Below are 18867 nucleotides of genomic sequence, written 5' to 3' on the forward strand. Positions count from 1 at the left end.
CGGATCTAATGTATGTTTTATATATTTTTTATGATGTTGTCTGCCGTAGCTCCACTGTTTTTGCCAGTTAGACTCCTAACATAGTTTGTTCTTCGACAAATTTTTGTTCTAATATTATTTATATTGTTTACCCACTTAAGTTTTGAATCAAACGTAAGTCCTAAGAATTTTGCTGATGTAGCAGTCTGGAGTTGTTCAGCATTCATATAGATCTGTGGTTGTAGTTGTTTATGTTTAGTTAATTTTGTGAATACTACTAGTTGTTGTAACGCTTATGTTTGTTTGTTTAGTTTTAAGTTTCGAGCTAAACTACATGACGGTTATCTGCGCTAGCCGTCTCTAACTTAGCTTGGGTGACTCTTTTATCAACAAATAGTGTGAGTGACTGTAAGTTACAGCGCTGTCACTCCTAAAAACGCAAGTAACTTTGGTGTGTCGGATATTCGAACCCGTGGCCCTCAGATTACAAATTGGCCATCAACTTCAAAAAAGGCGTTTGCATCATGACAGTTCTTACTGTAACAAACAACTTCAGAATACACACTGAGGCAAAAAGAAAGATTTGCTAAAATTACAAATAAAAATGACTTAAATGGACGGAAACAAAAATTCGACATAATTAAAAATACTAATATGGAAATTCAATTGCAGTTTTAATACATTCACATCTCAAATATCCTGATTATATATATATATGTATAATATTGCTTAATTATATTGTCGTTTCAGCTTAACTTTATATTATAATCATTGTAAAAAACAATACAACGTTAATTACTTTAAGACAATACGTTATGAATAGAATTTCATGCCGGTATTTGCACGTGTTATGCTAAGCTCTTATTGTGCCTCAATATGTGTAATACCTTTCTGATAAAGCTGTAAGGTAATATATGGAATAATAATAATAAACGTTTATTTTTCACAGGAATTATCGTCTTAAAGTAATATATTCCACAAAATAGTCCAGTTAGCATTCCGGAAAATCAAGAATATGCATTTTCTTCGTTGTGCACTTTAATTACACATGCTTTGATGGTTTTATTGTCTTGAATTTTTTTCACATGTTAGGCAGTAATTCATGTACGCTGAATCCAAAAATGATATACACTTTCATCACGTACAATTTGTTCATAAAACGTCATATGTAGTTTTCTATAAATGAATGATTTTCATTGATGTTTAAAATGTTGACAGCCACTAACTATAGATTTCTCTAGACGAACCGTAATGTGAGTCTTATCGATCGTTATGGAAACTAAACGTTACAAATTTGGTAATAAAAAAATCTTTATTGAGGTAAACAAAATAATTTGATTTAATTAATGGTTCTGTTTCTTCCCAATTTGAAAAAAAAAAAAAAATACTTATAAAAATAAATATCATTTTCGAAATATACGTAATTTAATTATGAAAAATCGGTTATTAAAAGAAAAACAACCTTTTAAAATTTAAATTCTTGGGCTTGTGTTATTTGCATTGAATACTTTAACCAATATACATGTATATTTTATCATCGTAATTGGAGTATCTTGTGTTTGTTTGTTCTGAATTTCACGCAAGGCTACACGAGTGCTATCTGCGCTAGCCGTCGATAAAATTAACAGTGTGAGACTAGAGGGAAGGCAGACTAGTCATCACTAGCCACTGCCAACTCCTTTTCTACTCTTATAATCAACGAATAGTAGGATTGACCGTCACATTACAACTTCCCCCCGGTTGAAAGGGTGAGCATGTTTGGTGTGACGGGGATTCGAACTCGCTTCCCTCGGGTTATGAGTCGAGTGCTTTAGCCACCTGGCCATACTTGGACAGTTCAATAAGTGACTCGCGTATGCTTAATATTAAGCCTTTAAATAATGTATTACGAAAAATGTGCCAAGGCACGTGGCCTTACAAAAATACTAGATATTTGTGTTAACAAAATATGCACTTCGTATATACTGCAAACAAAGTGTATAAAATAATACAGACGTATGTTTTGTGAATTGGGGTTTTGATACCCGTGGTGAGTAGAGCAGAGATAATCAACATGTAGTCTTGTATCTAAGTTTAAGCCTGTCACAAAAGTCAGAACTGATAAGCAAACTTAAAAAAGTTAACATAAATTAAAAAAAAAACATTTACAACTATTAAGTCATAACTAATAGCACAATACTAAAGATCTGTTTACTTTCATTTGTTTGTTGAATTTAACGGCGCATGGCCCGGTGGATTAAGGCGTTCGACTTCTAAACTGAGGGTCGCGGGTTCGAATCCCCGTCGCACCCAACATGCTTGCCCTCTAATGTGACGGTCAATCCCTCTATTCGTCTATTCGTTGAAAAAGAGTAGCCCAAGAGTTGGCGGTTGGTGGTGATGACTAGTTGCCTTCCCTTTAGTCTTACACTACTAAATTAGGGACGGCTAGCGCAGATAACCATCGTGTAACTTTGCGCGAAATTAAAAAAAAAAGTTGCTAAATTTCTCACAAAGCTACTCGAGAGCTTTCTTCGAGTTTTAAGAAAAATAAGACGGAAATTATTAAAATGTAACAATATTTACTAGGTAACTTGAGTTGTTACAAATAAATATGTTTTAAGCAGTTTACAATATTATATTTAAAGCGTAAAATACAACTGCTTACAGACTGTTTTGTTTGTATTTTTAAATATTAACGTACTTAACATAATTAAATTAAGAGCCTGAATAAGGTTGCAATCTTCAGGTTCTATGGTGGTGACACGTTCGTAGTACAAGAATACACATATTCCTGACGTGTTGCTTTAGAGGTTCATAAGGATTACCTCTTGTTAACTACATATATTTTTTTATAATGGTAGGAGGGATATTTACTGTATATACTAAATCTACTGACGGATGAAGTATGGACTAACAGATGTATTAAAGAAAGTAAAATATTTAAATTAATCCTTATATGAGGATGACCTTAGAAAAAACATACGAATTACGCACCTGATGATTTGAGGTTCAAGGGCATCCCTGAAAAAAATATTAAAAACAGAACGAATTAAAGAAATAAGTATTAACTTTTATTTACTGAAAACTTATTTCTAAAATTATATTAATTTTTATTACTAATTTCTCAACTGTCTTACCATTTGTTACTTAAACATTTCGAACAAGAATGATACAGTTCTTTTAATCAGTTTTAGATGTAGCAGTACTTGCTTTTGCAAAATTTAAAATAAACCATGATCGAAAGATATTGATCAGAACCTAAAGAGCAAATTTTCTATGATCATCTTAAATAATTTGTTTAAAATAAAATCTGGATCCACAGTAACGTTGGAATGAGGAAGAAAAGTTAGTGTCGAACCATGTATTTACGTAAAATATTTGGTGCTGTTCAGTTATTGTGGATCTAAACTTTATTTAAGAGTACACGGTATTGTGTATTTACCAGGTTGTACCTTAAATTTGGAAACCAGCGCGTGATAACAAGAAAAAGAGAGAATCTCTATACGTACTTGCTCTACCAACGACCTGGACAGCCCGCACTCCTTTTCGAAATAGAGCCACTGTAACGGTAAAATGTAGATAAAGTAGTTAGTAAGGAATACGATATACCTAAAAAAGAAATTTATTCACGAAACTAAACACTCGCAATGAGTTGTACTCTCCACGTTTTGAAACAAATACGAGCAGAAACTTAGCGCATTTTCTTTCATTTAATAACTTGCTTATTAAAAAAATGCTTTAAGTGAATTAGCAAGTGTTTTTATCACCATTTTATATTGTCTGTTTTTGTAATAATGCTTTTTAGCTCAATTTAATATACTTACACATTTTAGCAGGAAATAATTATCTACTTATGAATAATATATTTTCTTTGTTATTGTATAATAACGTACTGGAGAAAACGAAATATTTGTATTTTAAAATTATTCCAAATATTTTAGAAGTATTTGCCAGAGAAACACAGCCCAAATAAATTAGCATTTCTTAATAGTTGCATCCATACTTGTAAAAAGTGTTCATTAAGTGAGTTTCCTTACTGTAATAGCAAAACAGAAGCTGAACACTTATAATATAATCAAAATCATTAAATAATTTGAAGTTACAATATTTAATCGAAAAAAGTCAAATGGCGCATTCTTTACGAAACAATCGACGTATCGTGACTCGTATTGTTCTATTGTACATACAATTATAAATACTATATCACAAACTAAATACCTGATAGTCATTAGAAATACAGCGGATTTTCTTCGATTAATCAGTGGTAACTCGACACAGAGATGTCACCCTGTGATGTTTTTATCCTATGATGATTTCATAATGTCCCAGCCAGGCGAGGTTTTACTGTTACCAGTTTACGTTAAGTAATAATGATATTAAAGCATTCCGTCACGCAGAAAATTAAATCATGGTTTAATAGCAAAGGATTTAAGGAAGGAAAATCTAAATTATCAATTTTCTGTTCTATGTCACACTGTTACTGTGTTACTTGTTAGTAGCTCGTGCTTTTGAATAATGTTGAAGTTATATTGCGTTAAAAGTCTATGGAGAGATGGAATCACTAGTTAAATTATCTATGTAAGTGTTCGAGTACTAATTACGTGATTAAACACCAGATCAGTTTGTATTATTTAATGCTCAGCTGATGCAGTTTGTCGTGCAAGTTTAGAAAGCGGTTTGCACAATTAGTTGTATTTTCATTACGTGCGAAAACATATTACAATTCGATTGTTGTTGTTGTTTTGAATTAAGCACAAAGCTACTCAATGGGCTATCTGTGTTCTGCCCACCACGGGTATCGAAACCCGGTTTTTAGTGTTGTAAGTCCGCAGACATACCGCTGAGCCACTGGGGGGCTACAATTCGAATACGAAAAATGTACAATCGATAAATTTGTGTTTCTTTATAAACAATGCCATAGTTTAGCTTTTTCTTGTCATTGCTCTGAAAGAAGATTCACCGTTGATATACTGAATAATCAAGCCTACAAAGTTCATAATAGGACATGTTCCACAAGGTAACGAAACAGTGCAGGTGACGGTAACAGTTAAGACATTTTAAAAAACACACAACAAATGGTTACGTATATTCATTCTTTTATTTAGGGTTAAGCTTGGAAGAGGAGAAAAAGACAAAAGTGTGAGGAAAACGTAGAAATGCTATGCGTGAAAGAGAGAGTTTATTTCAGACAGTTTACGCAAGGAGAAGAGTCATCCAGTGTGAGGGTTGACAAAAGCACAAAACACGACGACCATTCAAAGCACTTACAATTTTTACATTTGCATTTCTTGATCAGCTTTTCATCCTTAATGTCTTCATGGCAGTTTTTACAGTAGTACCATGCCCTGAAAATTGACTTTTAGTTAATACATGTAATCAAAATTATTATCCCGCTGGGGGGTGCTCGGAACGATTAAGGTTCGCTAATAACCAAAAATAGTTCAAATATCTTCGACGCAAAACAACTATAACTGTAAGTTAGTTTCTTAAACTATTAGTGCAATATCATTTAGCTATGTTTAAGCAATTCACTTAAACACTATCTGTTCCAATAACCATTGGTGACAAAATGCGTAAAACATACGTTTACTACTGAACACCAGATAACACTGTGCAACACTCAAAAAAGTACAAGAGATCTGTGGCCATTTTTATATGCAAAATGACATAGGAAATCCATTTCTGGCCTTCTTTTTGTTGAATTAGGCATGGTTTTTGCAGAATTGTCACTGTATACCCTTTTTGTCATTATTATTAAATAAAATTCTCTACCGCATTGTAAAATGGTTTTCAACCCAGGGCTAGAGACCAATCTTAGTAACACCTACAATGTGATATGATAAATAGCACAGCACAGTTTGAAATCATATTTTCCGGTTTATTATTGTGTGCTTATATTTAATTGAGTTTATCACTTAATACTTTATACTTCAAAGCTTGTGTTTAATGTTATTTATTTTTTTCTTTCAGATTTTATTTGTTTTCAACAATGAGTGCAAGACAGTGCAAAAATGATCCAAACAGATTCTGTTACCTATGTGGGGAATTAACTTTTGCTAAAGAAAAGCGCAGTATTACACGCCATATCAAGAAAATGTACAAGGCGTACTTTGTTTGTGACTTAGGAGACCAGGACAAGTCATGGGCTCTTCATGTGTGTTGCCTTACATATGTGAAGACATTGAGTGCCTGGTATGCAGAAAAAAATGTTCACATGAAGTTTGGTGTGCCAAAGATTTGGCGTGAGCAGAAAGATCACTCTAATGATTACTATGTCTGTCAGCAAGACTTTACAGGCTGTACTACAGCAAAGAAAAAGAAACACATTGTTTACCCAAATTTCAATCAGCAATGTGCCCAGTAGGGCACTCAGAAAATTTACCTGTGCCCAAACCTCCAGATCAAGAAATGCAGAGTTCCAGCAGTGCAAATGAACATTCCAGTGGTGAATATGTGGAGCCCAATCATCCAGAAAGCGAGAATAAACCAATGCCATTTTCTCAAGAGGCTCTAAATGACTTGTGCAAGGATCTCTATTTAACCAAAGACAAAAGTGAGTTTCTGGCATCAAGGCTTCAAGAACGTAATCTTCTTGAGAAAGGAGTGAAGATAACACTGTACAGGAAACGTACAGAGGATCTGCTTGCATTATTCACCATGAAGAATGATTTATGCTTTTGTAATGACATCACTGAACTTTTTGAGCAACTGGAAATACCATATGATAACACCAACTGGCGACTTTGCATAAATGCATCCAAGGACAGCATCAAAGCTGTTCTGCTAAACAATGGTAACACTATAATCAGTGATGTCGAGAAACCCACTTGTTGAGACATTTATATGCAAAAACGGCTCGTTTGGGTTGAGAAAATATTTTACATAGAAGAGCCTGACGATGACCGAAAAAGGTCGAAATGTTGTTCGCTCTTCTATGTAAAATATCTTTTCAACCCAAACGAGCCGTTTTTGCATATAAATGGTAACACTCTGCCTTCTGTTCCCATAGCTTATAGCACAACCATGAAAGAATCATATGAAAATCTGAAAGCAATTCTAACAAGCATACAGTATGATGACCATAACTGGCATATTTGTGCAGATTTCAAGGTTGTGGCCATGCTTACTGGCCTTCAGCTTGGCTATACTAAATTTTGCTGCTTCCTGTGCTTATGGAACTACAGAGCAAGAACTGAACATTATGTACGCAAGGATTGGCCGATCCGAGATGAAATTGAGCAAGGAAAACACAACATCATGCACAAACCACTTGTGAAAAGTGATAGAATTCTTTTACCACCTTTGCATATTAAACTTGGTTTGTTTAAGCAATTTGTGAAAGCCTTGGACAAGGAATCCTCCACATTTGCATATCTTGCAGAGAAGTTGTCAAGCTAAAATTAAAGAAGGTATCTTCATAGGTCCCCAAATTCGAAAAATTGTACTTGATGAAACCTTCATCACACATCTCAAGAGAAAAGAGAAGCTTGCCTTTGAGTCATTCAAGAAAGTTTGTGATAACTTCCTGGGGAATCATCGTTCAGAAGACTATGTGCAAGTTGTGAATGATCTGCTGAGTCATTATCATGATATTGGATGTAACATGTCTCTAAAAGTTCATGTGCTCCACTCTCATTTGGATTTTTTTGCGGAAAATCTTGGTGATGTGAGTGATGAACATGGCGAGAGATTCCATCAGGATATTTCAGTGATGGAGCGACGATTTAAAGGAAAATGGAACCCTGGCATGTTGGCAGACTACTACTGGGGTATAAAAAAGAAGATCACACTCCACACAAGAGGCTTAGAAGAACAAAAGTTGTTTAAACTGACAGGTGTGTGTTTTTAATTCATAACCAATAAATGTTTTGTTATACAACACAAAGTTTTGTTTTGTTTTTGTAACTTTCAGTATTTGCAATGTTGTGTTCAAAACGCGATATTTTGCAGTATATTATAAAACATATGGTTCATGGTACAGGAAAACGGTGCCTAATCTGGAGGAATAAAGGTCAGATTCAGAATCAGGACAATTTTTTGACCCAGAAACAAGTCTTACTTAACTTGTACTTTTTTTGAACCTGAAATTTGTTGCACAGTGTAATTAGAGATAGAATTGCTTGTGTCGTTACTTTCAGGTAAAGGGATTTTCCTTAGTGTAATCGAACAGGATCCGTAGAATAACAGGACGTTCGTCAGAAAGCGTTATTCAGAGTTGTGGAAAATGAGAGAGACTGAACGCAGGGTGACACAGTTTATTTAATAAAAAACCAAAAGTAAGTATGTAAACTGAGGACGGCTCCTTTAATGGAATTTACAGCAACCACTCTGATGAAAAAGTAAGAAAACACGTTCCAAACTGAGAAAATATAACATTACCTATCCGTTATGTATGCCGTTTTTTTCTCACAACACGTACGCTACTCACATTGGATTCACATCGCAAAATAACAAAGGTTGTATCTTTAAGGTAGTACTTGACCCACCAGGGAAAAAGATCCACTTTCACATACTATTTTCTACTTTACAGAAATCTTTCCCACGAGAAGGCATGCGTAATGACATGGATGAATAGCCCAGTATAGTAGGTAACTGCGGTGAATAAAACATAGATACCACCTTGACCAACGTTCGGCATTAAAAGTTTACAGAATAATATGCAGGAAGAAGTTTAAAAACATGTACTATGCTTGCATAGTACAATAGCTATACCTTTTAACTTCATCAGCTGACTGTGCTATAAAAAATCCCTGGGTGTTGGGTTTAATCTTGACCTTCTTCTTTGGATTAATTCTAATCTTGTAACATGATCCATCTTCGGTGGGTAGTTCGATAGCCAGAAGTAGAAGTTTTAAAGTAACAAAACACAACCTAGAAATAAATAGGTATTATAACAGTACGCATCCATAAAAATGAAAACAGGGTGTAGACTATATAAATGTAAAGAGTATGTAAGTCATGTAATGTACACTGGATGTAGGCTGTAAAATGTACACGTTTGTGGGCAGTGGGTGTGGTCGCATCCTTTAACGTGCACTCATATATTGTTTAAAAATTGTTTAAAAGGTGTAAAAACACCCTTAGATACTGCCAGAATGCAACATTTTCAGTTGCAATTACATTATGTGTGAATGTAACATTTTCAGTGAAAATAACATTTTGTTGCGAACTGGCATCCCACTGCACTCTCCAACAATAAGACTTCGCCGTTAAGTTCCTCTTCTGTTTACATTATTGCAACAATGTCTACTGTGAAATATTAACATTATAAAGACTACAAAATGCTGAATATGAAGGACATGCGATAGAAACAACACGAAAGTTATGAAATGTATACACAATGTGTATGGACAACAAAACGTTTACAATTTACAGACTAAGATGCACAGTGTGTAGACTATAACGTGAAAGTGGTAAGCAGACCAGTTTGGATGCTCATTATAGCTTTTAGGATTTTTTTACATAAGCTTATGGTTTTCAACAACAAATACTGGCTCAGTTTCTGATGATAAAATTATACATAATACAAGAACATGACTAGTATTAATAGTTAAATTTATAATCCATACTGTGGAATTTAATGTAAGCATTTTTTAATGCTAGCAGAATCACCTAAATGTTCCAGATGTAATAATAGGTATGTATTCGACTTACTGTATAGGTAGTTAAAACATGTAGATAGGAACATGAAAATTTTGTGACGAATAATTATAAATTGAGTATTTGTGTTCATGTTTTTGGCAAATGGAAATTGTCTTATATTACAGTAAGTTTAATACTCGCTAGAGGACGCGACGAAAATAGTTTACACATACAAGAAAAAAAAGTTGGTTATTAAAAGATTAAACTCAAAACTGGATAAGAACGTTCCATCAGGAAGATAATTATCAATAGTATAAGAATTATGAGAAGGCAAATAAGAGTATTAGAAATACCTTAATATCTGATTGAAAAGTCTGTCTTGTTGTTAAAACAGTTAAAAGTTCCACAAAAGTTTAAAATACTCACTCAGCAGCTTGAGGAAAACTCATACCAGAGAAAGATGACGAAAGATTCTCAGTGTATATTTCCATACCTGTTCCACACATGTAGTCGTTCTGCCACGAAGCCATGTCTGGAGACTATAGAATGCAAAATGTTCACTGTAAGTAAGATATCCTAGATACCATATCACACCTGCAATAATATTACATCAACTTTTCATATGTAAGGTACCCACATCTCCTGCGATAAAGATACTAAATAAAGAACAGTAACTAAAAAACAGAAATACAAATCGACGTTTTAAGGATGTTAATACTATCAATCAACTACTTGGTATAAGAGCAGGAATTATGTCACTGAAAAGCTTAAAAACGAAACTTAAATTTTATATGATATTTTGATTCCTAACTTAGAAAAGTTTCATTCATAAAATTACCCGCTCGACCAGGAATATGTAGCCACAGTCTAAGTTTTTTTAATCGCGGTTAAAAAAGGGTCTGCGATTTTTAAAGTTCTTTCATAAAGACTTTCAATTAGCGTATTATTGTTAATTACTGAAACATTAACGGAAGGTAGACTTGGTATTCACTATAACATTTGGAAACTATATCTAAGAAATGCAGCAAGGTCCTATTAAACAATCTAATAAATAAGTAATATAAAAAAAAAAAAAATAAGAAAGGATCTTATTCAATGATGGCAAATTCAATTCTAAATGTTTTCCAGTATTTGCAACAGATGATGTACAGTACAGTATAATATTTTCAGGTACGCTGATAGATTTCGGATAAATATAGTGACCGCTGTAACCAGAGGTCTGACAGATTCCGCATTGCAGAATTAAACTGAATTTCTGATCTCAATGAAAAAAGAATGAACACAATGAAGAACAATATGGTAAACAGAAATTTATTTATTTTTATTAAACAAGACAAAAGGCAATATGTTTCTCTCATTGTTTTGAGCTTTCTCATGAAAACGAGTCCTGAAGAAGCTCTTTATAATACTGAGTTAATTACTATACACTTAACATAACAGGTTCAAGGTAAACTTTTCCAATATTTAGTCATCACATGCGTCACTTGGTTATTCCATAACTACAAATAGGTAAAACACAATGTGCAGATGTTTCTAAATTTCTACAAGATGAATTTTACTAGAGAATACATTTGCACAAACCTAAATAGTTCTCCAGCGACACCTTACGCTGGAAAGTTCAGAAACATAAAAATGGGAGAAGATAGCCCTCAGCAATATGTGATTATTTAAACAATAATATTGTCACATTCAAAAGATGATTATCTACACATTTATCTTACATTCAACAAATATTTTTAAGTACGGAATTCTTTTTATTTATTTTGGTACATAAGAACTGTTCACAGTTCTGAGGTATAAGCAAAAGAAAAAAACATTAAATGCGGTAAAATGCCTTAATTTTCCAACCTTTTCTTTAAGTAACTAAAAATAAATATGAACCCAACTCTATCATACGATTCATCATTTGATATTAAGTTATACTACGTTTATCAGAGAGTGGATTTCTCCGAAACTGATATAGATTAATAACAAATATTGAAATGAATGACAGAATATACTGTCAGTTTATATAAATTATCTGCTCAATAATTCAAAGAATAAATTAATTGTATTAATGTTACTTATTCTTTAAATCATATAAATAAAGTTCGGTACAATGAATGATAAAAAACAACTCCAAATACTTTACATACTCTGTACTGTAGATGCTATGGATCTAGTTGTCTTTGAAAGATCTTGTCTTATTCAAGGTATATTTAGTTTTTTACATCAGTAAAACCAACCATCTTGTGTACAGCAAGTTTTATGCATTATTATTATACATAGCAGTTACAAGACACTTTAAGTGTTCGAAGCTATTTATTTTAGAATATGTCTTTCCCATATATATTGAATATATTTTTGTTCTACCAACACGATTAAATAAAAAAAACACCATTTCCACTTAATTTCACGGTAAAATTACGATTTTTTTTCAATTACATTCTTAGCACCTAAGCTGAAGACCGGGTTTTGATGCCCATTGTGAGCACAGTACAGATAGCCCATTGTGTAGCTTTGCGCTTAACAACAAACAAAAAATCGCCTGATTTTAAAGTGACCTAATAGGTAATCAAGCCAAGATATTAAACAATATGTAAATATGTATCTCAATGTCCTAGATTTTTCCGGGGCGCCCTGTATGAAGTAAAGCACAACTGTTATCTTCTAATCTGGTTACTAGTTTGGAATCCTTTTCCTTATCCACTGTAGAATATCCTTGAAACAAACGTAGTATTCTGATTTGTTAAAAAATCTTGCAAGTCAAAGCTTGTGGACTAGTTTTTTAGTCCATTTAAGAGAGCTTCGCCAAGATACAAAAACGAAAGTTGATTTGTTTGTACTTAAGCATAAATTCAAACACTTAGCGATCTGTTCTGTGCCCACCACGGGTATCAAACCCTGATTTTTACGGTTATATGACTAGACACATATCGTTGAGCCACTGGGGGAGAGAAAAATTGCAGGGTTTGTTGGTCTGTTTTGAATTTCGCGGAAAGCTACTCGAGGACTATCTGCACTAGTCGGCCTTAATTTAGTAGTGTATGACTATGGAGAAGGCAACTAGTCATCACCGCCAACTCATGGGCTACTCTTTTACCTACGAATAGTGAGATTGACCGCCACATTATAATTCCTCCACGGCATGTTTGGTGGGACGGGGATTCGAACCTACGACCTTTGTATTACGAGTCGAGTACCTTAACCACCTGGCCATGCTAAGCCGGCATATGATTAGGAAGTGTACGCAAAGAAAATATTTTGAAATTGCAGAGTGAAAAGAAAGAATAAATTTGTGAAGGTGGCATACGGACAGCACACACACACACAAAAGCATGGCAGTTTAAGAAACATACGATAATACGTTAGAATGGGAAGAATATTAAAAAAAAAACATAAGAATAAATAGTATTAATGGAAGGTGATTTGATGATTTTCATAATTTTATGTGTATTGGTATTTGGTAGTTGAAAACGATATATTAGATTTTAGCCGCTGCTTATAGAGTATTTTTTTTAATACAAACGTTTATTTTATAGCTCCATCTTTTGATCACTATGAGATGTAATAATAGCCGAGGCTATTGAGGATTCTCTCATGTTGTTTGGTTATTTTTTCTGTTTGGTGTTTTAGGTTTAAGTTCCGTAATTAATTAGGTAAATGTAATTAAGTTAGTAAGAAAAGGAAATATATATTGTCTGTCGCCGGTAAACTAATTGCAATCAACATTGAAATATTTGATCTCGTTGGTATGTCCCACAGTGAAACAGCTTTTAAGTCAAAACATTTTTACATTATTTGATGTGATAGAAAACGTGATTGGTATTACAGAGTACAAAACTGAAAATAAGGTTTTATTATCTTTGCGAATATTAATTCACTGCATTGAAGAACCGTCAGTGGTCATTTTACAAAATCCCCTAAGAGTAAAGACATTGACAGAAACCATGAATATTACCATGTTTAAACGTAAAACAAAATTTTATCAGAAACCTTCACAGATACATCTATTGCACCAAAACAATGTTTATTTTAAGAAATAAAGGCTGAAAATCCACATTTTGTGTAAAATTAACTATATTATTTCAGAATGGTGGCATTTTGTGTACTTGTATATTAACTACAAAACAATTTTTGATTTTATACACTTTCCACTAAACAAAACGGATCAGAAAATTGCTTTAGTTATAGCATTATTGACCCTAAAGTATTTCATCGTACTGCAAAGTTTCCTACAGTTAAAATGATTCCTGAACCAAAACAAACTTAATAAGCAATTGAAGTTAGGAACTAAACACGTATATTACTCATTATATTAATACATATATGAATATATTTAAATAATAAATGCATAGATATGACATTCTTAAACTTTTAATTACCTACCAACTGAAGTAATTTTGAATTAAGAAATATTTTAAACAACATTAAATGTCCTTACATCTCACAGGTAATAAAGACTTACAAGTTTAGATTAATGTTCTTTAATTATTGAAGTTTAGTTTGCATAAATTATTCTAAAGGGTTGAAATTATAGCTAAAAACGATGATGAAACGGATTTTACGAATACGTGAAGCAGTTACACGATTTAAAACTGAACAGATTACATTAACTAATCAATTAATCGTTGCTCGTAATGGTATATTTGGCCATAATTTTAACATATTGGCTAACGTGTTCTTATACTATAAAAATGTTCTTTATACATATGTATATATATATATATAATATTGCTTTAATCAATAAAACATTAAACATATTTTTAATGTTATCTCTTACACAGTTTATCAGTAGGCTTTATGAAACTGGTAATTTCTTTTTCTCATTTTTAAACTAAAAAAAAACACTAAGAGCTAAATATAAACTGACCGTTTTATAAGAGCGCATAGCAAATAAATTTGCCATCATCGTCGAAAAGCCCGGAGCTAAACAACTTTGTGCAATGAAGCCCAGTTTCAACTCCGAAACGCAGATGACGTCATCACCACGCTTCCAGTTCCAACTGGGGATGTTCAAGAGGTAAGCCTACCAATTGAAAATTTAGGATATAAAGTTTGAGGAATAAAGCGTCATATTAGTTACTACACATATGTTAGAGAACAATGTACCATTATACACATTCAATGATGTTATTTTGGATGTTAAGTTTTAGTCACAAGCTGAAAGTGTGTCAAACAGTCTTGAATTTCATTTTACTGAATTATTTATACTTTGAACAAAGACATTATAAAGCAGATAAAAGAAAGAACTGCTTGCTCTATTCATGTGAGGAACGCTATGATATAGAAAAAAAAATCTAAAAAAACTTTTTAAATATATAAACGTAACCATAAAAATAAATTGAACAATTACAGGGGTAGATTCCTGTTTGGGAAGGTTCATGAAAATGTTGAGCTAAATGTTTTGGTTTCGTGATATACACTCAGTGATCAGGTACACCTATCTAGTACAGGGTAGAACAGATTTTTGCCTCTACAACAATCTGAATTCTTCACGGCATGGATTCAAAAAAGTGCTGAAAACATTCCTTAGGAATTTTGGTTCATGATGACTGGATGGAATCAACGCAGTTCTTGCAGATTTGTCGACCCACACATTCATGCTACGAGCCTCCCGTTCCACCTCATCCCAAAGATGCTGTATTGGATTGAGATCTGGGGGTTGTGCAGGCCATTGGAGTACACTGAAGTCACTGTCATGTTCGTGAAACCAGCTTGAGATGATGCATACTTTGTGACATGGCGCATTATCCTGCTGGAATTAGCCGTTGTAAAAATGGGTAAACTGTGGACATAAAGGGATGCACACGGTCAGAAACAATGATCAGGTACGCTGTAGCACTCAAATGATGCTCAACTGGTATTAAGGGGCCTAATGTGTGCCAATAAAACATTCCACACACCATTGCACCACAACAAGCAGCCTGTACCGTTGACACAAGGCAGGTTGAATCCATGGATTCATGCTGTTTACGCCATATTCGTACCCTACCATCTGCATGTAACAGCACAAATTGAGATTCGTCAGATCAGACGACGGTTCAGCAGGGAGGTGCGAGTTGTTGGTGATAAGGAAGTAGAGTGAATAACCACCCAAGTATTTCAAAGAGTGTAAGAGGTCCATTATCTTCTGATAATTTTAAATAAGTACTTGGCTTTCGTGTGCAAATAACTTAATTAAATTAGATGGGTACAAGGCAAAGTCTACATTTCTTTTCGAAGAATCTCTTACTCTAGTGCTGGCTACGACCCTGAGTTTACTTCGCATAAGATGACAAATGTTAGTCATTCTCATATCATCAAGTGCTAGATATTGATAAACCACCTAACAGAATAAAATAAAACAAACTAAACATTGCACAATGATGCAATAATAATAACAAAATTATAAGGCCCGGAATGGCCAGGTGGTTGAGGTGCTCGACTCGTTATCTGAAGAGAACGGGTTCGAATCTCCGTTACACCAAACGTGTTCGCCCTATCAGTCGTGTGGACGTTATAATGTCACAGTGAATCCCACTATTCGTTGGTAAAAGAGTAGCCCAACCTCATGTTGGGTGGTGATGATTAGCTACCTTCCCTCTAGTCTTACACTGCCGAATTAGGGTCGGATAGCGCATATAGTCCTCGTGTAGCTTTGCACGAAATTCAAAAACACAAACAAACAAAGTTACAAACCCTCCAGAGACTCTTTGAAAATATTTAATAGTCGTAATGTAGTTCTTCTATGAAGAGACTAAACTCGAACCACAGAACCCTGAATTTTGTTTTAATCTCGGGTTTCAATAGAGTATTATAAAATAAAGAATAAATGTAATGACTTAATAACCAAATATGCTTCATAAATATGAATAGATTGCATATCTGAAATAGATAGAAGTAGAAAATCATCCACTTGGTAAGGAATATGAAAAGGTTACATTTCTTGAACTCGATGCAAGTCAATTTTTTTTTCTAATTTTGTTTAAACCTTATAGTGCACTGAGAATGCTTTATTTGTTCCGAAATTTCGTATAAAATTATCCCTAATCTTGAAAAGACACAATAAAAATGGAGGGGAAAAGTAAGTCAACAGGGCCCACAGCCACTATTAACCAACTCTTGTGTGGTTGAATAGTAGGATTCGACCATCTTCTTAAATTGCAACCCTGTTACCAAAGTACGGAGCGCGATTTTGCTACAAAGGAACGTGAATCGTTAATTCTTGAATTCACAGTAAGAGTACCCCACCTACGAGTTTTGCGAAAATGGAAAGGGTTTATTTTGTCTATACAGAATATTTGTAAAGTTACTTTAGTTATTGAATTTTGTTACGATAAGAACAGACAGTTGGTTTCCATTTTTTTCCATGTTTTACCTTGTTATGATACTGCATCAACTGGATGATAACCCTAATGTCATCAGAATAGTTTTTGATGGAAATCACACGCATGATGTTCGCTGCATCTTCGGCATCAGGATCAAGACAATATTTGTTAGCCAAAACCAGACAAGCATCGGCATCATGAACCTGAAAACAGAATACGTTAACTGTTTTAATATAATGTATCGAATCCTCTTCCTATTAAATGTACGTAATTAAATTATGAATTGCTTTGTGATGGTCATTAATGTTACTTATGTGATTAGATTACACATCATTAACACTGAAAACTGTAAGTGACTTATTTATGTATCGTATACACATATTTATATTGGCAATGTAATTTTTTAAAAAAATGCGAACTACATCTATAGGAGAGGGCTTACCTCTTTCGCAAATCATGACGCTGATTATTCACTCATGTTTAGAAATTATTATGTTCGGTCTTAAAAAGAACTAGATTTGATGAAAAATTGATTGTACAAAATGTGATTTTAAGTAGATGTTAGCCTATTCGGTTTAGTCGTGGCTCACAGTTTCAGTGAGTCTAATGTAATCTCCTGAAAATGTCTTCCGTATTTCTCAAACTCTTTAAACATATACGAAAGTGCAACTTAAAAATGTTCTCAATACGGTAAAAAAACAAAACAAAACAAAATACTACGTGACCGAGTCAGTTCATTAATGGAGTTAGAAACTCTCTTAACAGTGGAAGAGTTTCAATTCGTACATAATCAAGCAAAAATTAGTTATTTACTTTGCTAAAGGTGTCTGTTACACAGAACAAAACGAAATTTACTTATTTATAAAGGATTTAGTGTTAGGTATACGTGATCACATTTTTTTATGATCGGCAAATTCATTTTTTTAGACAAACAAATTGCTTTAGAAATATTGCCTTTACTCGTCTTAAATACGGGTCAATATAAATTAAACAGAGAACGTTATGACGAATAGTTAATCTATATTCTTGCCTTTATTATATTAATTACAAATATCTACATTTCGCGAACACATTTTATTTGAGAATATAACAAGCAACCGAGAATTCCTAGAACAACAATACATACATATTTATCATAACAAACGTCAATATTGCAAGTTTAGATTTGCTAGCTCTATTTCTTTATTTCTGTTTGAATAAAAATTTAACAAAATAATAATTTCTCTTATTTACTTACTTTTACTCGTTGGAGATCTATGGGATTCATAACTGTGCCTTGAAAAAACTCCACTGTAGTGAAGTGTCTTTTAATCAGACCTTCGAGCTCTAAATCTGGCGGTTTTCTAAAGTTATAACAGTAGAAACAAAGACTAAACTTCACTATCTTTTATCTCTAACTAACAAAAATTGGAGATAATTAAAATAACACATTTTCTGGCAAATTTGTTCCGTCTATTTTCTGTTGAAGTTAAAGTATAAAATATGATTATCACAGAAAATTATTTAAACATTTTAAATAAAATTCTAAAGCAACATATACTAAGCAGACATAATGAAATATTAACAAATAAGTAACGACGTATTCAATCAGTTTGTTTTTGGTTTGAATTTCACGCAAGCTACTCGAGGGCAATCTGCGCTAGCCGTTCTTAATTTTGCAGTGTAAGACTAGAGGGAAGGCAGCTAGCCATCACCGCCCACCGCCGACTCTTGGATTACTCTTCTACTAACGAATAGTGGGATCGACCGTCACATTATAATGCCCCCGCGGCTGAAAGGGCGAGTATGTTTGGTGTGACTGGAATTCGAATCTGCAACCCTCAGATTACGAGTCGAACGCCTTAACTCACCCGGTCAAAACTCTTATTAATAACCATCACCTGAGGGTACAGTTTATAACATATTTGTTGACAATTAAACCTATCAGCTATTAATATTGATATATTTAAGGACGCTACTCCAAGTTGTACTTTTTTTGTTTTTTCTTTTTTTCAGGAAGACATCATACGCCCCAACGGCTGAAAGGGCGAGCAAG

The 18867-nt window shown here is 33.5% G+C and overlaps 1 protein-coding gene across 1 annotated transcript in view; it reads right to left on the reverse strand.

The window, feature by feature from the left end:
• LOC143234039 (calcium-activated potassium channel slowpoke-like) overlaps positions 1–18867 on the reverse strand; it is an 80056-nt gene that overhangs the window by 20386 nt on the left and 40803 nt on the right. The window contains exons 10-17 of the mRNA XM_076471059.1: positions 18070–18175; positions 16883–17035; positions 14396–14551; positions 9970–10082; positions 8674–8832; positions 5230–5306; positions 3471–3521; positions 2956–2982 (exon numbers count right to left, since the gene is read on the reverse strand). Of these exons, the coding sequence (XP_076327174.1) occupies positions 2956–2982; positions 3471–3521; positions 5230–5306; positions 8674–8832; positions 9970–10082; positions 14396–14551; positions 16883–17035; positions 18070–18175 (842 nt within the window). The remainder of the gene's footprint in view (positions 1–2955; positions 2983–3470; positions 3522–5229; positions 5307–8673; positions 8833–9969; positions 10083–14395; positions 14552–16882; positions 17036–18069; positions 18176–18867) is intronic.

This window comes from Tachypleus tridentatus, chromosome 12, assembly GCF_004210375.1.
Source record: "Tachypleus tridentatus isolate NWPU-2018 chromosome 12, ASM421037v1, whole genome shotgun sequence".
NCBI classification, from domain to species: Eukaryota; Metazoa; Arthropoda; class Merostomata; order Xiphosura; family Limulidae; genus Tachypleus; species Tachypleus tridentatus.